Source organism: Macaca nemestrina, chromosome 3 (assembly GCF_043159975.1).
Source record: "Macaca nemestrina isolate mMacNem1 chromosome 3, mMacNem.hap1, whole genome shotgun sequence".
In the NCBI taxonomy this organism is placed as follows: domain Eukaryota; kingdom Metazoa; phylum Chordata; class Mammalia; order Primates; family Cercopithecidae; genus Macaca; species Macaca nemestrina.
Window position 1 is genome coordinate 82,738,471 of NC_092127.1, and position 21,165 is coordinate 82,759,635.

The 21,165-nt window shown below is 36.7% G+C and overlaps 1 protein-coding gene across 3 annotated transcripts in view; it reads left to right on the forward strand.

Moving 5' to 3' along the window:
- Positions 1-21,165, forward strand: part of LOC105486299 (TBC1 domain containing kinase) — a 236,237-nt gene that overhangs the window by 7,562 nt on the left and 207,510 nt on the right. For 2 of the 3 annotated variants that reach the window (XM_011749118.2, XM_011749117.2), the window contains exons 2-3: positions 237-458; positions 9,833-9,905. In XM_011749118.2, coding sequence (XP_011747420.1) covers positions 266-458; positions 9,833-9,905 — 266 coding nt within the window. In that variant the 5' untranslated portion in view covers positions 237-265. Of the gene's footprint in view, positions 1-236; positions 459-9,832; positions 9,906-21,165 lie in introns of those variants that run through there. The other variant, XM_011749119.2, reaches the window with a different exon arrangement.

The window sequence follows — 21,165 nt, forward strand, 5'->3', positions numbered from 1 at the left end:
TGGAATCATCTTTCCTTTTTTATGCCATTGAAAATCTTTGAGTTTGATTCAGAGCTGCAATATAAATGTATGCTGAGGCGTTTTGTCCTCTGATATTTTAGAATTTTCTTACTGTGATATTTTTACTGTGAAGTGTTCAGATTGGCATTTTCCTCCAAGTTGTATGTTAATTGTGTTTAAGGTTTGGTCTGTCTGGCTTCATATTTGGTGTGTCCTAAAATTCTCTCCTTTTGCAGATTATCTTAGAAGACCTAGGACTCCAAAAATGTTTCCCCTGGAGGACGCTGAAATGGGAGCCTTTACCTTCTTTGCCTCGGCTCTGCCACATGATGTTTGTGGAAGCAATGGGCTTCCTCTTACACCAAATTCCATCAAAATTTTAGGGCGCTTTCAAATCCTTAAAACCATCACCCATCCCAGACTGTGCCAGTATGTGGATATTTCTAGGGGAAAGCATGGTAAGTTATTTTCTTTTTTTTCCTATTTATGTTTTCTACTTTGTTACCCAAAGTTATAAATACTGTATCCACTAAATATATAAAGCTATCATCAGTTCCTGTGCACACATGTCCTTCTTTCTCTCCTCCTTTTCCCCCACCCTGCCTCGCTCTCATACACTTGCCCATTTATTTGCAAATCTACTAGGTAAAATTCAAACTCTTTACTAGGCTATTGCATGCAAAAATCCTTCATCTAGTCCTTGATCCAGTCTGTGCTGTCCTCTTTCGATGTATTGCTTGTTGTTTCCATTAATTTAACCATTCATTCCAGCCAAGCTGAGTTGCTTTGAGGTTTTTTGATTCACACATCCTTGATTTTGTTCTTTGCAATTTTCTCTCATGGATTATGCTATGAGGGAGGGGCAAAGGTAACAGAAATTTATACTGAGCAGAGTGGCCAAATATAACTATCAGTAAGCTATGGGAGGAGTCATGAATATTTATGAAAGGAGAACCATGTGTATGTGCATTTAAACTTCATTCCCCTTCAAGCCGCTTCATGGGTCCCACATATAAAAATTGGCAATGTTGGCATGATCTGATGGTCATGATCCGAGGGTGGAGTTTTTCACCCTCTGACGTCAAAGGTGGAGCAAAGGACACGAAAACCCTTACTGCTCATTCCTGGTAGACTGGCCAGAACCACTCCATGGTTGGTTATCAGGCAAATGGTTGCTTATCAGGCAAAAAAGAAGGGGTAGTGTCAGACAGTTGGTTGATATCAGTTGTGAAATCTTTTGAAAGGGCTGGTTTTCGCTAAGTCCCTAGGGAAGAAAGCCTAATCATGGTTAAGAGGGTGGTATAATGAGGTAGTCTGACCCTAAGTGCTATCATGGCTGAGAACTCAGTTTTCAAGGTTATTCTGGGGTCCCCTTGGCCAAGAGATGGTCCCTTTCATCAGTTGAAGGGCTTTGAAGATTACTTTTAATTTACAGTAAACATCTAAGGAAATGAAATTTTAAGTTTAAAACTGTAGCTTCAGTAGGCTTTAGGAAGTCTGTGAACCCCTCAAATTACTATAAAATTGTATATGTGTGTATACATATGTACACATGTGTTTGCTGAATAATGAAAATTCATAGTTTTTCACAGATTTTCGAAAAGGATTCCTAATGTAAAAAAAAAAAGAGGAGAGAGGGGGCTTAAAAGCACTGGTGTAGAGTATCAAGGGGTTTGGAGAGATCATCTTCTTTGGAGAGATCATCTTCTTAAGGCTAACTTGAGAAGTTCTAATGTCAGGTCCTAGTCTTTTCAAAATTGATTTGACCTGCACCTAGTGTTGCACCATGTCATATATTTACCAATCAGGAGACCCACAGTTAGGGCCACTGTATGGGGTTTTGCCACACTGCATAAAAGCTTCTGGATAATGGAGTAAGTGGGAGCTGAAATCTGATTCTCTAATTTATTCTAGGGGGAGGGGTACTTTTTCTAATTTGGTTAAAGAGAACTGTGAAAACTAGTGGTAACTATATAGTAGACTATAGATAGCTCCAGCCATTTGCTGAAAGCCCAGAAAATAACTTTTGGTGAGTTAATTTTTGTTCAAAAAATAATTTTTTGCCAAAGATTTTTATTTGTTACCTGGCTTCAATGACATTAAGTAGATGTTGAAAAATTACGGGGATCATTTGGGGCTTTTTACGTCACCAAGCAATATAATAGATATTTTCAAAACCTGTATACTTCAATACCCCATTACCCTTAACTCAGCTATAGATTCTAAAAAATTGCCAGTTGTAGAGTTGGCCTATTTCCAAAACCATTCTTTGGTTGTCAGTACAGTAGTATTAACCATGGGTGGTGAACATCTATAAAGTTGGCAGAGGCCTGTCTTTCCAAACTCTTGCCACCAAGAGCCCTTTGTTTATTCCCACTGTATCTGGAAGCCCCTTTGGAGCTTCACTTTATGTATTTGGGGTTTTTCCTCTGACCAATTTTTCCTAGGCCTTTTCTCATTGACAAAATAGTCCTAAAGCTCCTTCTTTTCCTTCCTCTACCTAACTTGGCCTCTATAAACACTGAATTAGGAACTGTGTTATAGCATGATTCTCTTTGGGGAGCATTCTTGCTAATTTTGCCTATGAACCTTCTTTTTGATTATCAAAATCAGGTGGGAACTGATCCCCTTAGAAACTGTAATTGTTCTACTGATTGTTGTTCTCTGAGGCCAGTTCAACGGTATGGTTAGTCCCCTTAGCCCTGTCCACCATATTGCTGTTTACTCTGCTTCCCTGACTTGCCTTGCTCCTCATGTTATCTCAGCAGCCCTCTCTGCTAGGGTAACATAGGTCATGAATATATGTAAAGTTTATATATTTTAAGTCTAGTTGTCTGAAATGAAAATATCGATTGTCATTAGGCTAGGGAATTTGATTATTTTGTTTTTATTGGCAATGTTTAACATTCTGAAAAGTTGTATGTATGAGGAATAATTTACTGTTAGAGTAACTGCTTATGCAAAAGTCTGTTTGTTCCAAAACATTGTAGTCAGTTCAGTTGCATCTACTTTGAAAAATTTGAAAAGTTGCTGCTGAACAATCTCCTTAGTGAAAGTATTTCTCAGTGTGAACACCTATTTTTCAGTGGTGTAATACCATATAACTTTGATTTGTGTCTTCTCAAAGAATTTTGATTTTGATTCTACTTTTCCTCTTTTTTTCTGTTCTTGCTATGCAGATATCTTACTATTGTTAGTCATGCCCCTTCCCACCCTGCATGTTACTGTTAAGTCAATAACAATTAACTTCTTACTGGGAGTCACATACTCCTCTTACATGTGGTCTGTTTTAGTAACAATATGTTTTCACATATGTTAGCTCAGAAGTAAAGGCACTGTTTTCTATAGATCATTCAAAACTAATCAAAGATGATAATATTTTCTTGCTAACTCAGCAGGATGAAGTTTTTAATCTCAGGAATGGTAGACACTTTATTAGAATTTCAGAACTTTTTTTCTAGTAGAAGAAAATATCTTTAGGAGAAAAGAAGCCAGTAAACGCTGAAAATACTGTGTTAACAAATTTTATCTTTTCTTTTGAGCTTGAAATCTCAGCTGTGTTTAGAAGCAGAGTGAAGATTATAAATGGTAGTACATCCTTTTTAATTTGGTATTGATTATCCAGAAATCTTTCAATGATTGCTGGTGAAATCAAGAATAAAAATTATTTTATTTGAAATTAAAGTAGAGAATAATACAATTATATGGAATGTAAGATTAATTTATTCTGTATCTCTAGCATATAAATTTTAATCTGTGTTTGTATTACTTTCATAAGAGAAACAAATTATATAATTATATAAATTATATATGTAGTATACATTATATAAGTATATTAAAAATATTGCTGAGAATTTGTGTGCATGATTGTGGGGGCTGCTAGGCAAGTTTGAAATTCATGAGGAAGGTCATCAAGAAGGACAAGCTGAACTCTTGGGCAGAAGCTGAAGCTGTCATCCACAGGTGGAATTTATTCTTCTTCAGGGAAGCTTCAGTTCTGCTCATAGTTATTTATTTTTTATTTATTTATTTTTCAGAGACAGGAGTCTCACTATATTGCCCAAGCTGGTCTTGAACTCCTGGTTTGAAGTGATACTCCTGTCTCAGCCTCTCCTGTAGCTGGGATTATAGGTGTGAGCCAGTGTACCTGGCTTTCAGTTCTGCTCTTAAAGGCTATTAAACTGATTGAATCAGGATTATTCAGATTATCTAGGATAATTTCCCTTCAAGTAAACTGATTATAGACTTTATTCATTTGCAAAATAATTTCACAGCAACATCTAGATTAGTATTTGATTGAATGACTGGATCCTATAGTCTCGTCAAGTTGACTCATAAAACTGACCATTGCAGTGTTCTGGTACCGATACTATTCTTTAAGCATAGTATTTTTCTTTGTTGGTTTTGAACTGTATAAGCACTTATTGAGATAATCATATTTTAAAGGTGATGAGCTAGTCTCGATTTTTACTGTGAATAACAAAAGTGATGCGGTAAATGTATTCTGACAACGTTTATATTATTTTAAGGGATTCATGATTCACCTCTTTCTCTAAATTTAAAAAAAAAATGCTACTTTTAAAAACTTTATTTTACTTTCCCTGCCCCTTATTCAACTCCTTTATTCTTGCTTAAATGTGTGTTCTCTTCAGTTTCTTAGTGTTAACTTTGTATTAGCCTGTTTTCACGCTGCTGATAAAGACATACCCGAGACTGGGCAATTTATACAGGAAAAACCTTTAATGGATTTACAGTTCCATGTGGCTGGTGAGGCCTCACAGTCATGGTGGAAGGCAAGAAGGAGCAATTCATGTCTTACATGGATAGCAGCAGGCCAAAAAAAGAGAGCTTGTGCAAGGAAACTCCCTCTTATATAACCATCAGAACTCATGAGACTTATTAATTATCACAAGAACAGGGAAAGACCTGGCCCTGTGATTCAATTACCTCCCACTGAGTCCCTCCCACAACACATGAGAATTCAAGATGAGATTTGGGTGGGAACACAGCCAAACCCTATCAAACTTAAAACACACAGTTTGGGCTGGAGACACTACATCATACTTGGGGTTCCTCAAATCTTTGTTAGAAGGAAGACTATTTCGCAATTATTGTATATTCTACTCTTTAAAGTTCATCTTAGCATCACATTTTTTTTTTTTTATAAATAATGCTACTACATTGATGATTTATATTTGGCACATTATGTTTCCCAAATGCTTTATTCTGTGAAATTCTATTGTTTTAATAACATGTTATTTTTAAACAGTGGTCCAGAGATTTTAGAATGAAGACTCTCTAAAGATTTCTTTAAAAAACATAGTTCATAGTAGAAATATTGTTTTGGTATACACTACATTATCTCTGGGAGAAACTTTGATGTTCTGCCGAGGATTATGGCTCTGCAGCATTAAAACTATGCTTAATAGTTCCATAGAATCTTGAAGCTTTGGCAAACACTTGTTTATGATATTTTGAAGGGGTTTCCAAAAGCCTGAAAAATTTTAGTTGTGCCAGATACTTTGGAAATCTCTTATAGATATGGAGAATTATGAATATCCAATTTAAAATGATTAATTAATGGAATATGCACATTTTAATAAATTATTTTGTTTTTGTTTTACGTGAAAGTCAGTGCTACTGAGTTATACTGAGTTTATAATATGGGCATGTAATTTTCTACACAGGACAGAGCTCTGTTTAGTGACTGTGGTCATATGAGATTCTTCATTTCTAATGGCCGCATCGTGCCTTTGCTAAAGCTAATTCATTTAACAGTTATCTTTATATTACATGCCTATATGTTGTAAGTGACATTCTACACACATGTGATTCAGTACACCTGTGTGCACTAGGCACCTGTGATGTACTACTGTGATGCACCTGTGTGCAACTACTGATGCACTGCTAGGCACCTGTGATGAGACGCACCTCATTCCTGCCATCACAAAATATATTATCTGATAGGAAAAAAGATACTACAGTAGTCCCCCCTTTTCCTCAGGGGATGTGTTCCAAGAAGTCTCCTGCCACTCCCATTGGATGTCTGAAACTGAGGATTGTACAGAATCTGATTCTCATGAGTCATAATATGTTTCTATGTATGTCTTCTACTCACAAATTTAATGCCTTTTCCATCTTAGCTAGGCACTTGTCTTGCACTGTGGTCATAATTTTGTAGTTTGAGGCATGACAACAAAACTAGCATGATTTTCTTTTTTCTTAAATTTCACGAATAGAAAATTTCTTACCATACATCTTAACAACTGATTTTTTTTTCTTTCCTTATCAAGTTGAGAACTTTCACCTTTTCACTTGAAGGAAACACTTTACATCTTCTTTTTGTTGTTGTTGTTTTTAAGACGGAGTCTCACTGTGTTGCCCAGGCTGGAGTGCAGTGGCGTGATCTTGGCTCACTGCAAGCTCCGCCTCCCAGGTTCACGCCATTCTCCTGCCTCAGCCTGTAGCTGGGACTACAGGTGCCTGCCACCACGCCTGGCTAATTTGTTTTTATTTTTTTTGTATTTTTAGTAGAGATGAGATTTCAGCATGTTAGCCAGGGTGGTTTCCTGACCTCGTGATCCGCCCACTTCGGCCTCCCAAAGTGCTGGGATTACAAGCGTGAGCCACCACACCTGGCCACGTCTTCTTTTTGGTATATATTAATTGCTGGTGAGAGATTTCATTATGCTACTCAGAATGGCATGCAATTTAAAACTTAGAAATGGTTTATTTCTAGAATATTCCATTTAAAATTTTTGGAAACTGCAGAAAGTAAAACCATGAATAAGTTGGAGTTATTGATGATGCTGGCTGGACCAAAATAAAAATGCATACAAATTATTAGAGTTGAAACAAGTGCTACGAAAGAAAATTAAAATGTGGAATAGAGTATGTTGTAGGAGAGCAAATCGATGTTGGGAGGTCCAGAAAAGTGTCCCTTGAGGAAGTCACATTTAACTGAGCCCTGAATAATGAATAATAATAAAAGCTAACAATTAGCTAGTGCTTGTTATGTGCCAGACACTATTCTAGGCTTTTATTATATATTAACTCTTTTCAACCTCACAACAACCCTGTGAGGTAGGTGGCTATTCTTCTCTTCATCTTACAGAAAAAAAACTGTCATAGAGAGGTTAGAAAATTTCCCTGAGGTCACATAGTTAATTAGTAGTAAAACTGGGATTTGATCCCAGACGAAATAGTCTATACTCTTTACCACTATGTGGGAAAGATCATTTGAGGCAGTAAGAACCCATGTGTAAGTGCCCTAAGGCAGGAAGCCAGAAGGAAGATCAGTGTGATGGAAGTTGGTAAACTAAGATAAAATAACATAGATGAAGCTAGAGAAGGAGTTCCATATTCAGACTTCTTATGATTTTATCACTTGGGCTTTAGTGTGAAAATATGTTGGAAAGAAATAAGAATTAATGTGAGAAGATCAGTTAAAAGATTGTTGTAGTTCTCTAATGAGATGATGCTGGCTGGGCCCAGATTGTGGCAGATGGAGCAAACTATATAGATTCTAGAAATATTTGAGAGATAAAAATAGCAGCCCTCTGTTTATTTGGATTTGAGAAGGGGAGATTACTGTTTAGTTTCTAGCTAGAGCAGTTGACTGGATAGTGATATCATTGACTGAAATAGTATTAAAGGGGACAGACTTTAACAGTAAATTATAAGTTGAGTTTTGGTTCTCTTGAGTTTCACGTGACTTTTATATTAAAATCCTGTAATATGGGCTATAAAAGCCTGCAGTTCAGAAGAGAGTGTTGGGCTTGCAATAAAATCTCAGAGTTTTTCAGCCTTGGGAATAGATGAGAAAACAGGAAAAAGACCCTGAATCAAAGGTGGAGAAACTGGTAGCATTTCAATTTGGGTAGAAGAGGTAAAGATTTACAGAGGATACTGAGGGGAGGGAGCCAGATAAATGTAAGGAAAATGGACAAAACGTGGTAAGATGAAAAGCAAAGGAATGCAGCTTCTTGTTTTGGTTTTCTGATAAGGTTGACAGCTTTTTTCTTCTGGAATTTTACCATTGTACTAAATTGCTTGGAGCTTACCTTTGCATACTCTTTTCTTTATTAAGTAAATAACTTGACCTTTTATTTCATGGTTTCCTTTCCTTTTTCTTTTTCTTTTTTTCTCGTTAAATGTTCTTTTAAATTTAATTTTCTTTAAATTCCTGTTAAATATTCCTGTTCACCTCCCTCTCTAGTTTCATCATTTGCTATTTCATTTTATTCCTATTCCTCTACGATTGGAATCTTTTATCCGAAAATGATAATACTCATATATAGCATTTTTAATTTTTGTGTTTCAGATCATTCTGTATAATCCCATTTTGCTAGACAGAGTAAACTTAGATATGATCCAAGATAATACTTTGCTCCGACACTTGACATGTCTGCCTGAACACAATTGTCCATCTCTCCTTCCCCTATTCAAGACCATACCTTAATCCAGTCATTACTGAACTATTTTATATACTAGATTTCTTACTCTGAACTCCCTCTTTCCCATCTTCTTCTGTCTCTTTTTTCTACCTTGGCTACTTTTTCACTTTCACCAAATTTTCATTTTACAGTTATCATTATTCCTAGTTTCTTTGCACCTTTACTTTATCTAGTCTCAGTCTGTCATTGTGTTTTGTGTTAAACTTCTTCCTTATTTTACTTAGAATCCATTTTGCATAGATACTGACAACACTCCAACTTCTTTTGAACCAAACTCCTCAAATAACCTTGTCAAATCCCCAAAAGCTTGGAAACCCAGTTGTACTTTTCTTTTATTCCTCTTAGATTCATTGTCAAACATCATGTTACTGACTTGGGATAATGGATGAGGCAAAAAAAAGTATGGACTAGCCCTTAGAACTGTGCCATCTTGATCAGTTGATCTGTGGGAAAATAAAAATGACATCATAATGTTGATCATGTCTACCACTGTTTTGTATTATTTAATCTCAGCAGACCCTATGATGTTACAAACTACAGTTGACCCTTGAACAACATGGGTTTGGATGCACACATCCACTTAAATATGCAGATTTTTTTTCCAGTGAATTTATATTGGAAAATTCTTTGGACATTTTTGACAATTTGAAAAAACTCATTGATGAACCATGTAGCCTAGAAATATAGAAAAAACATAAAAAGGTGTGTCATTAATACATAAAATAAATGTAGATACTATTCTATTTATGTGTTGTCAATAAGGCTTCCAGTCAAGAGTAGGCAATTAGTAGTTAAGTTTTGGGAGAGTCAAAAGTTATAGGTGATTTTTGACTGTGTAGGGGGTTGGCACCTTTAAGAAACCCCTGCGTTGTTCAAGGGTTAACAATAATTCTAGGTTGATTTTCTTTCTCTGTAGTTATGATTTGGATCATTTCTACTTTTTTCCAAGTTTCTGAATGCAATTTCAAAGATGTGTGTTTAAAACCAGAGTGTCAGGCAGTCTGTACCTAACTCCTTACTTTCCCCTTCTTTCAAAATTCTTTATATATTAATCTAATCTTTTACTTCTTTCTTCCAATCTGTGTCAGAAGAAGGGTGATTTTTTCCCCAAGGACAGTCTTTCCGCCTGTTTTTCCTGATGGACATAAGAAAAACTCTAGCGGAAGAAAAATACAAGATAAAAAAAAAGTTATTGTTTTATTAGATGTTTATTATCCTGTATACTTGGTAATAATGTAGTTAATATAGAGTTTGAAAAGCTCTTTTAAAATATTGTTATGGGTGTTATATGTTAATGTCATCAGTGGAGAATATTATTTTGTTTTTAACATGTCATATTGATAAAATATAACATGGGTTTGCTTTGTTTTACTCAGAACGACTAGTGGTCGTGGCTGAACATTGTGAACGTAGTCTGGAAGACTTACTTCGAGAAAGGAAACCTGTGAGGTACTGTAGAGTATCAGAACAATTAAATGAAAAGCAGAACTTGGCCAACAAAAATGCATTTTGTTTAAACTGCAGGGTTTTGGTTTCTTTTGTTACTTAATGATAAATGTAGGTGCAAATTTTCATTTGAGAAAATTTAATTTACAGATTACATAGGAATTCAATGTTAACATAGTCCAGTATTCATCTTTTGTGAGGTAGGCATTCTCTGAAATATTTCAAAAAAATACTTCAAAAGGGGATATATGAACATTTGAAACTTCTTAGTACTAAGCATTTCAGTAGCTGGGATTAAGATTATTTTCCTGTATTTTTAGTAGAGAGGAGCTTCACTCTTTTGGCCAGGCTGGTCTCAAACCCTTGACCTTGTGATCCACCCACTTCAGCCTCCCAAAGCGCTGGGATTCCAGGCATGAGCCACCGCACTGGGCATGGTGGTGCATGCCTGTAGTCCCAGCTACCTGGGATGCTGAGGCAGGAGAATTGCTTGAACCAGGGGAGCGGAGGTTGTGGTGAGCCGAGATGCACCACTGCACTCCAGCCTGGGCAACAGAGTGAGACTCCATCTCAAAAAAAAAAAAAAAAAAAAAAAAAAAGGATTATTTTCCTGAAAGGAACACCTGGTAACTTCAAATAGGATACTTGTATTCCTAGGCACACAGTGAACTGTGTTAAATAAAGGTCACATTGAAGAGTAGGGAGAAATACTAATCATAGCTTAGATATAATTTAATGATACAGTTTAAATGCAATTGTTGCAAAGACTCAATAAATTTACTCTCTTGGCAAGGAAAGTATGTGGTCTAAACTTTTATTACAAATATACTATTAAATTAACTTCTTCACAGATTTTCTGAAGTGACCTTAAAATTATCAAAAATCTTTTTTAATGTATAAATCACATTGTATTAAACCAATAAAATATCTTGCCATGAGTGTTTATAGAATTATAATTATCCATCCTAGTTTTGAAAAATATTGTTACTCTGATTAGTTAATAGTTTTCCATTACCACAATATTCTAGATGAAAAATCTTTTTCAAGGAAAGAAAAATATTTATCTTAATAATTGGTAGTAATTTGATAGAAGCAAGACAAATAAATTGAATAAAAGTGCTATTATTGCTCTTTTAAATGATTTGGTTTTTGGTGGCCTCTGGAGTGAAAAATGCAGATACCATGTATATACCAGCAGTCCCCAACCTTTTTGGCACCAGGGACCGGTTTTGTGAAAGACAGGTTTTCCATGGATGGAGGGTGGAGGGATGATTTCAGGATGATTCAAGTGCATTACGTTTATCGTCTACTTTATTACTATTTTTATTCTATTGTAATATGTAATGAAGTAATTATACAACTCACCATAATGTAGACTTAGTGGGAGCCCTGAGCTTGCTTTCCTGCATCTAGAAGGTTCTATCTGGGGGTAATGGGAGACAGTGACACCCAAAGTCTGTTGCTTATGTTCAGTCTGCTCTGTAATCTCGTTTTGGTTTGGTTTGCTGTCACTGCAGAAAACCCTGCTTCACAAAGATAGGATGTTGGAAATGGAAGCAGGCTTTTCAGTGCTTTTGTGCCAGTCTCGGGATATTCTGTCTTGATTTTAATCTAGAATGTATGGAGATTTGATATTGTCGAGTTGATCCTCTTCTAGCACAGATGAAGTCAATTCACCTGGCTTATTCACAAATGGCTTGTGGATCTATTCCTTCCCAGTTCAAGGGTCCTTTGTGGTTGGGAAGTAATGTTTAAACTCTTTTGAAAGCTGAGATAAGTGATCCTGCACCAGTTGGGAGAAAGAAGGCCGTGGCTCAACCTCTTTCAAAATCTCTGCTAATGTTTGAAACATGTCAGAAATCCCAGTGTTCACTCACCACCCCCATAATTCCAGTTTAGCTTTAAATGCGGCCACTTTATCTGTGGACTTGAACACAGTTGTTCTCTCCTGAAGTGACAGATTGAGTTTGTTGAGCAGGTTGAATATATCACACAAGGAGGCAAGCTTTTTGACCCATTTTTTGTCACTGAAATGTGCTGCCAGTGGTGACTATTTTTCTAAAAGAAATCTCTGGAGCAGCTCTCATAACTCAAAACTCTGGCCAGCGATTCACCTTTAGAAAGCCATCAACTTCTGTGTTTAAGAGAAGACGTGTGTACTCTGTGTCCATCTCCTTACAGAGCTGCGTGAACAGATGTGAGTTAAGGGCATGCACTTTTTTTTTTTTTTTTGAGACGGAGTCTTGCTCTGTCGCCCGAGTAGCTGGGACTACAGGCACCCACCACCACGCCTGGCTAATTTTTTTGTATTTTTAGTAGAGACGGGGTTTCACCGTGTTCGCCAGGATGGTCTAGATCTCCTGACCTCGTGATCCACCCGCCTCAGCCTCCCAAAATGTTGGGATTACAGGCATGAGCCACCGCGCCCGGCCGGAATAATATATTCTTTTAAATAAAAATCAAAGATTGGTGACATTATAAAAATTATAACTATAAAAACACATTTATTAAATAAGGTCAAACTATTTCTAAATACATATAAAAGTTATTCTTACCTATAGTCATATTAGACTTTTCTAAAGAAGGATGTAAGGCTATAGTGTACATCAGGGTTTCTCAAACCCCAGACCACAGACTAGTCCTAGGCCCTGTACCTAGGACTACACAGCAAGAGGTGAGCAGCAGGCAAGCCAGCAAAGCTCCATCTGGGTTTACAGTTGCTCCCCATCGCTGCATTACCACCTGAGCTCTCTGCCTCCTGTCAGATCAGCAGCAGCACTGATATTCATAGGAGCACGAACCCTACTGTGAACCATGCATGTGAATGATCAGGGTTGTGGGCTCCTTATGAGAATCTAATGCCTGATCATCTAAGGTGGAGCAGAGGCAGTGAAGCTAGTGCTGGGGAGTGGCTGCAAATACAGATTAACATTAATACAGAGGTTTGATTGCACAGAGACCATAATAAATCAATTACTTGCGGACTAATCAAAACCCTGTCAGTGAGAAGCAAGTGACAGTTAAGCTGTATCTGGTGGCAGGCTTTAGAGTGGCAAGTGAGTTGATGTACTTCAGTTGTACAGCTGCATCTGGTGGTAGGCTTTAAGTCAAAATGCAACATTCATTTCAGTCTGCACATGGCCTGCCCATTATTTTATTTATCACTTCTATCTGCACCTCCTTCCTGCACGGCAAACTTGTCTCAGTCACAGTTTTGATAAGCCTACAAGCTAACCCCAGTCACAATGAGTAAAAACCAAACATCACTGGAGACCTTCTTTAAAAAGGGGGAAAGACTCAATGATGAAACAGCAGAAGACTCTAAGACTGCCAACAAAAAGAAGCTTCATTTAAAAGAAAATACCAACAGTCCTACTTAAATTATAGGTTCATTGCAACAGGTGATTCACATTCTCCAAGTCTGCTTTGTATATGTGGCGACCAGCTATCCAATGAAGCCATAAAACCTTCAAAACTGCTTTGCCACATGAAGACGAAGCAGCCTGTATTAAAAGACAAGTCTTTGGAGTTTTTCAAAAGAAAAAAACATGAACATAAAGAATAGAAGTAATTATTGAAAGCCACTACTTCATCAAATGTGTTGACACTAAGAGCATCATTCTTAGCGACTAACCACATAGCTAAGAAGCCCTTTACTATCGGTGAAGATTTGATACTGCCTGCTGCTAAGGACATCTGTCATGACCTTTTAGGAGAGGATGCCGTTCAAAAGGTAGCACGTGTTCCTCTTTCAGCTAGCACCATAACTAGACAAACTGATGAAATAACAGAGAATACTGAGGCACAATTGCTAGAATTAATGAGTCACCATGGTACACAATCCAGGTTGATGAGTTGACCGATGTTGACAACAATGCAACAATGCTTGCTTTTGTGCAATATATTTTTCAGGAGGATATGCATGAGGATATGTTATGTGCACTTTTGTTGTCAACAAACACCACAGCTGCAGAACTATTCAAGTCTTTGAATGATTAAATATCAGAAAAACTGAATTGGTCACTTTACGTCAGTATATGCACAGACATAGTGGCTGCCATGACTGGACGGCTTTCTAGTTTCACTTCACAGGTCAAAAAGGTTGCTTCTAAATGTGAGTCTATGCACTGTGTCATCCATAGAGAAATGCCGGCTAGCTGAAAAATGTCACCTGAACTTAATAATGTTTTGCAGGATATGATTAAAATTATCAACCTCATTAAAGTACATGCCCTTGGCCAAGTGCGGTGGCTCACACCTGTGATCCCAGCACTTTGGGAGGCCAGGCTAGTGGATCATGAGGTCAGGAGATTGAGACCATCCTCATTAACACGGTGAAACCTTGTCTCTACTAAAAATACAAAAAATTAGCCAGGTGTGGTGGCTGGCACCTGTAGTCCCAGCTACTCAGGAGGCTGAGGCAGGAGAATTACGTGAACCCGGGAGGCGGAGCTTGCAGTGAGCCAAGATCGCACCACTGCATTCCAGCCTGGGCAACAGAATGAAACTCCATCTCTAAATAAATAAATAAATATATTATTCATTGCTCACTAGTTCAAATTTACACTTTAACTTCAGGCCCCTGCTGCTAAAAAGCAATTTTCTTTAAAGGTAGTTGATGTTAAAATTGAAAACCAATTATGCCCACAACTGTAGGTAAGAAAAAATATTTTAGTTGAGGCTGGGTTAAATTTGTGTAAAGATTTACAATGCAACATGTAAGATGAAAATATGCATTTACAATGCAATGTGTATGATGCAATATGCCCTTACTAGTTAGGCAACCTTGGACAAGTCTCTTAGTCATTTTCCTTATCTGTAGAATAAGGGGTTTTACTGATCAAGAGATCATTGTGAAACAAGTTATTCTCAACTTAATGTTTTATTTAGTATGCATCATATCTGATAATACATTGATCAATTGTCTTTTTTTTTCTTTCTTTTTTTTTTTTTTTTTTGAGACAGAGTCTTGCTCTGTCACCCAGGCTGGTGTGCAGTGGCACAATCTCAGCTCACTGCAACCTCCGCCTCCCGGGTTCAAGTGATTCTTCTGCCTCAGCCTCCCGAGCAGCTAGGACTACCGGCATGCCCCATCATGCCCGGGTAATTTTTGCATTTTTAGTAGAGACGGGGTTTCACCATATTGGCCAGGCTGGTCTCAAACTCCTGACTTCATGATCTGCCCGCCTCAGCCTCCCAAAGTGCAGGTATTACAGGCGTGAGCCACCATGCCTGGCTGATCAATTGTCTTTATAAATGTAATTTGTTATATTTTAGTAGACTAATATCTTAGCCTACTATTGCTCTTTATTTAAATGGTAGATTTCTTGACAGAAGAACCTATGGCAAGTCTACATTTAAAACTTCAGTGCTATAAAAAAGGTTAAATTATTATAGAAACATCTATTTTATGATCCAGCAATTCCAGTCCTAGGCATAAGGCCTCCTTAAGTTTTGTACTATAGTACTTTATTTACCTCACTCTAGTCCAAGCTCTGTCTAGGTGTTTATCCAAGAGAACAGAAAAATACATGTCCACCTATGCAAAAAGATTTGCATAAGAATGTTCCCAGAAACATTCTTCATTATAGCTCTAAATTGGGTAGAACTCAAATGTCCATCGACAAGAGAATGCATAAACATGGTACAGGTTGAGAATTCTTTATCCATAATATCCGGGACCAGAGGTGTTTCGGATTTAGGATTTGTTTTCCCCAGATTTTGGAGTATTTGCATTTACATAGTGAGCTGTGTTGTAGATGGGACTGAAGTGTAAACACGAACTTCATTTATGTTTAAATGATAGCTTATACACATAGCTTGAGTGTAATTTTAGGTATTATTTTAAATAATTTTGTGCATGAAGCAAAGTTTGCACTGAATACTTATGTGTGGAATTTTCCACTTGTGGTGTCACATTGTTACTCAAAAAGTGTTGGATTTTGGAACATTTTGGATTGCAGATTTTCAGATTAGGGATGCTCAACCTGTATGTTAATCAACAATGAAAAAGAAAGAGCTACTGGTACATACAATATGTGGATTAACCTTATAAATATTATGCTGAGTTAAAGAAGCCAGACATAGAAGATTATCAGTATTTATCTACAGCGATAGAAAAACAGTGCTTTATTCTGTTAGAGAGTAAGGGGTAATTCAAGAACTGGTTCAAAATGGCCTTGAGGGAACTTTTTAAGGGGATGAAAATTTTTATATCTTGATCAGATGTTACTTATATGGTGTATGTGTGTCATAACTAAATGAAATATGTACTGAAAATGTATGCATTTTACCTATGTAAATTATATGTTAATTTAATTTAATTTTTTTTTTTTGAGACAGAGTCTTGCGTTGCTGCCCTGGCTGGAGTGCGGTGGTGCGATCTCAGCTCACTGCAAGCTCTGCCTCCCAGGTTCAAGCGATTCTCCTGCCTCAGCCTACTGAGTAGCTGGGACTACAGACATACACCACCACACCCAGCTGATTTTTTGTATTTTAGTACAGACAGGGTTTCACTGTGTTGCCCAGGCTGGTCGCGAACTCCTGAGCTCAGGCAGTCCTCCCACCTTGGCCTCCCAAAGTTCTGGGATTACAGACCTTAATTTTTTTTTTTTTTTAAAGGTTGTTGAGTTATTCACTTGGCTTGAGTTCTCAATCCCTCATAGAAAAACAGTATTGTATTGTTAATGAAGATGTTTGAGCCACTGACTTTTTTGTATTTTTTGGTTTTTAGAAGAAATAGTATGAATTAGTTATTGCTTAACAAGTTACCTCAACACTTTGTGGCTTAAAACAACAGTAAAAATTTATTATCTCATATAATTTTTTTGGGTCAGGACGTAGGAATAACATAACTAGATGGTTCTAACTCAAGGTCTCACAAGGTTTCAGTCAAGATAACAGCTGGACCTATAGTCATTTGTTATAAAAGCTTTACTGGAGTTGAGTGATCTGTTTCTAAGATGGTTTACTTATAAAGAAGGTGCTAGTTGTTGACAAGAGGCTTAATTCTTTTCTACATTGAGGGCCTTTCCACAGGCCTCTTGATATGCTCCAAGCATGGTAGTTGACTTCTCTCAGAAGTGAACAATCTCAGAGTGAACAATCTAAGGAAAGAAAACAAGGTGGAAGCTACAGTTCCTTTGGTGACCTAGTGTTAACAAACACACACTGTTATTCCTGCAATGCAATATCCTATTAGCTTACACAGGTCAGCCATTAACTGTTTTCTGTGTTGGAGAGGATTACTCAAGAATGCACATGTGAATTTCATGAGTCATGGCTCATTGGGGGCCATCATGGAGCCTGGCTACCACAAATGTCTTAGAAACCATACAAGTACTTTTCAGAAAACACTCCTACAAAACAGGAGTGACATGCTAAATCAATATTAATGCTAACTGAAAAATAGCTAGAGTTCTTAAAATTGTTCATATTTGTTTAAAGTATTTGGGGTAGAAAAAGGAAGGAGTATACACTAAGAATAGGGGGTAGAGTATTAAGGGAATATCCAGAAGTCCCACAGGTCAAATAGGGTCTTTATGGACATGGCTATCATCAGAATTGCTGTACATCCTGAAAATTGATGTTATCCATGGTCTTGTGCTCCTAAAAGTTCTGGAACACCCTGAAGTTCCAGAGGACCCCATAAACCACAATGAGAGCAGTCCTCTGGTCATTAGGATGGTAGTCTCTTATCTCCACATTTCTCCCTTTGCCTGTATATGGTCCTTCTTTTACTTGGTAAAGGAACTGAGGCGAAAGAAGTTGGTGATTCAAAAGATAAATTTCCATTTTCATTGTTTTACCTCAACTCCATTCCACCCCACTGCCCCACCTTTTTTTTTTTGAGACAGGTTCTTGCTCTGTCACCCAGGCTGCTGGAGTGCAGTAGTGCGATGACTGCTTACTGCAGCCTTGACCTCCTGGACTCAAGTGATCCTTCCACCTCAACCACCCTAGTAGCTAGGATCACAGGTGTGCATCACCATACCTGGCTGTTTTTTTATTTTTTGTATAGACAGGGGTTTCATTATGTTGCCTAGGCTGGTCTTGAACCCAAGTAATCCTCTTGCCTTAGCCTCCCAGATGTTGGGATTACAGGCACAGGCATGAGCCACCACCCCCCCAGCCTTTTTAAAAATGTTTTTGAACTCTGAATTGTATTATATAAGGATACAATCAATATTGCTTTGCCAGTGTGATTAAATCATTAGCTCATGAAAAGTTCTGCATTTCTGTGCTTACCATTTTTTATCTTTCTTTGAAAGATGGCAAATCTTGTAGCAATGAACATCAGTAGTTTCTTCAGTGCTTTTGCATTTGTCTTCATGAGGATAAAATACTGTAGATGGAAGCACATTCTTTGAGGATGTATGTGAACACAAGTAGGATTAAATGTAAAATTTATATGATCTTTTATGCCATTTACATTTTCTATATTTATTTTAAATAGAACATATAGTAGCCTTAATAGGTCTTTCCATTTTTTCCAGTGAGATGTATTTAAGCATTTGTGTAAATAAAGTACTATTTTTAAATTATTCTGGTAATAGACTAAAAGTCAGTATTTTCTTTGTACATTTTGGAATATAACGTTCAATACTTACTGCCTTTTAGTAGGAATGATTCTTTTAGGTTCAGTTCCAAGTTGTTATCTGGTCCATCCATCTAAATTAGTTTTGCTGAGAACTATTTGACTTTTGCACATATTTGGATTACATTAGTCTCCAATAACAGTGCAGGTATATGTGTAGAGTTGCTGTGCTGCAATTTTAATTAATTCTGTGACCTGTTTATGAAAGTGAGAAGATGTTCTTAAGGTTTATAAATTAGTTCTTTCCTTTACTTCCAAAAGTAAGCACCTGTACCTGCAAGAAGGGCTGATGTAAACAGGAAACCTATTTAGATGGGTTTGCAATTTGACATTTGTGATTTTTACTTATTCCTCTGTCTATAACTGTTGCAAAACCATAAGCTGCCAGTTGTCTGGTCATAATTTGCAGTTGATTTTCTAAACGTAAGCATCATTCAAGGCATATATCTTACTTGATATATATTTTGAAGAACATTTTAAATATTTGATAAAAATTTTAAATCTTTGGTGGGACAGGGATTAGGGGAATGAAAACTAGGAACTTAGAGAAGAGTCTGTGTCAATTTGCTGACTTTTTTTCATGACTGATTTAATATTGAACTAAACAATATTATACTAAAATGTCATAGTAGTAATTTGCTACTACAACTTAAGCCTGTCTTGAAGCTCCAGATCTCACTAGAAAATCAAGCATTCTTTCTTAGTATTAATGGCCGTAAAACCCTTTTGAGAATTTATATTATAAAAGCAGAACGTAAGTTTGTGTTATGAGGTGTTACCAGGTTAGTATTTTATAGAGTAATGTTTTTTGTGTGGCTAGTTGGCTAACCTTAAAGGAGAAAAATATTCAACATTTTCTTTAGAATCCATTCAGGCTTTAATATAAGGAATTAATTTTGAGACAGCTGCTGTCTTTCCAGTGGCTTTTATGTTATCTGTGCCAGAGTTCATTCTTGCCAACATTTCTCTTCAGTTCATGTTAAATGATCACAATTATTTTTTGAAAACATAGAATTATAAAATTAAACTCCTGTAGTGATTAGGTTTCAAGAAAAAAGTATAGCATTTAGATTTGTTTGAAGTCATCTCACATTTAGTGCCTGTTTATCTACCTAATGCTACCCTAAAGCCAGATTCAAGAGACTAAGAAGTGGAGAATTTAGATCTCAACTCCTCTTTGAAATGCTTTCCAGAGAATATTTAAAAAACAAATATACTTTTGTCACTGCTATCAAAGCAGGCATGAGGAAATTGTTTTTCTTTTAAGTCTAGGTGCTGTGTGGAAAGTATTTCTCTTTTGCGTTAGAATTATTCAGAGCGTGTACTTTTGCTTAACCTATAAAAGTATCAGCAAATGTAGCTCATGGACAGATATTCAGCAGAGTTTTGGTACCTGTAGTAGTTTCCACATTGTGTTAAATTTGCAAGTGAATGCAGGGTGGGCAGTAGAGCCATATTCCTTTAACAAAATGTAGTTTGTCACATTTTTAGGGTTATGGTTTTGAAAATTTACCAGAATACCATTAGTATTGCAGAGGTTATACATGAAGATTTTGATGGGAAGCAGACTATGTCTGCAGCTGTTTACTAGCCTGATGGAAAACATGATCTGACTTACTCAAATTAGTAAGTTTTATTTTCCCCTAGTAAAACATTGCCTACTCACTGAATGACATACTCAAAAGAATTTGGACACATTCTGGAATGTGGTCCAGAGTTGAATAATGAGCTACAGGTTGTAGTAATCAGAAATAGATATTAGATATTCTTATTTTATAATATAAACTGATGATGGATGTTGAGGCTTTCATATCTTTTTACTTTTAAGGACCCTAGTTTCAAAATGCATTTGAAATTATGGTAGTGAAGTCATGTGAATTAGAGATTTATATAACTGATCTATATTTCTCTTCTTGTTTTACATGTTTTGTTCGAAGAAGGAAAATAATACCGAAAGATGCTCTATATTTAGGCTTGTTATCTTGCAACAGACTTTTGCTTTCTGCCTCTCTTGTACCTTTTATCTTACTAATTGCCAAGTGTTGTTAATACAGTCTTGGCAATAGTTCTCACATATCCTGGTCCTATACATTCTTTAGTTTAAATCTTCACTAACAGCTTGACTGTTGCATTGTGATGTTCTAATTGGTCTTCTTGGCTTTAGCCATACTTCAGTCCCCCCACTTTTTCTGCTATATTAATATTTTTGAAGATCAGTCCATTCTGTGTTCAAAAACACTTGGAGGTTCTCCATTTCCTTTCCCCTCCCCGCCGAGGAAAAGGCATCTTATTAGCATAGGATCTGACTTCAATCTAACTCTCTAATTAAATAACTCTAATTACTACTACTGCTTCTCTAAATATTACTCTCTAACTTTCTTATTATTTCCAGTGTGCCTAAATTGTGCAATTACTTTTCATTATTCCTAATATACATTGAGTTGAGGAGAGCGAATGCCAACATTTTGAAATATACCATAAAAACTGAACTGTCTTTTTGCCCAACGCTGTTATCTCCAATCTTTAGCACAATGTACAACACTTCTTCTTCAAGTAATACATCTTACAGTTTCCCTTCATACTCTTCTTCTCAACCAAAGCGAAAATTATATTTTCCTCCTCCAAATGCCTGTCTTACATTGTAACCCTCTAGTAGTAAGACATCTT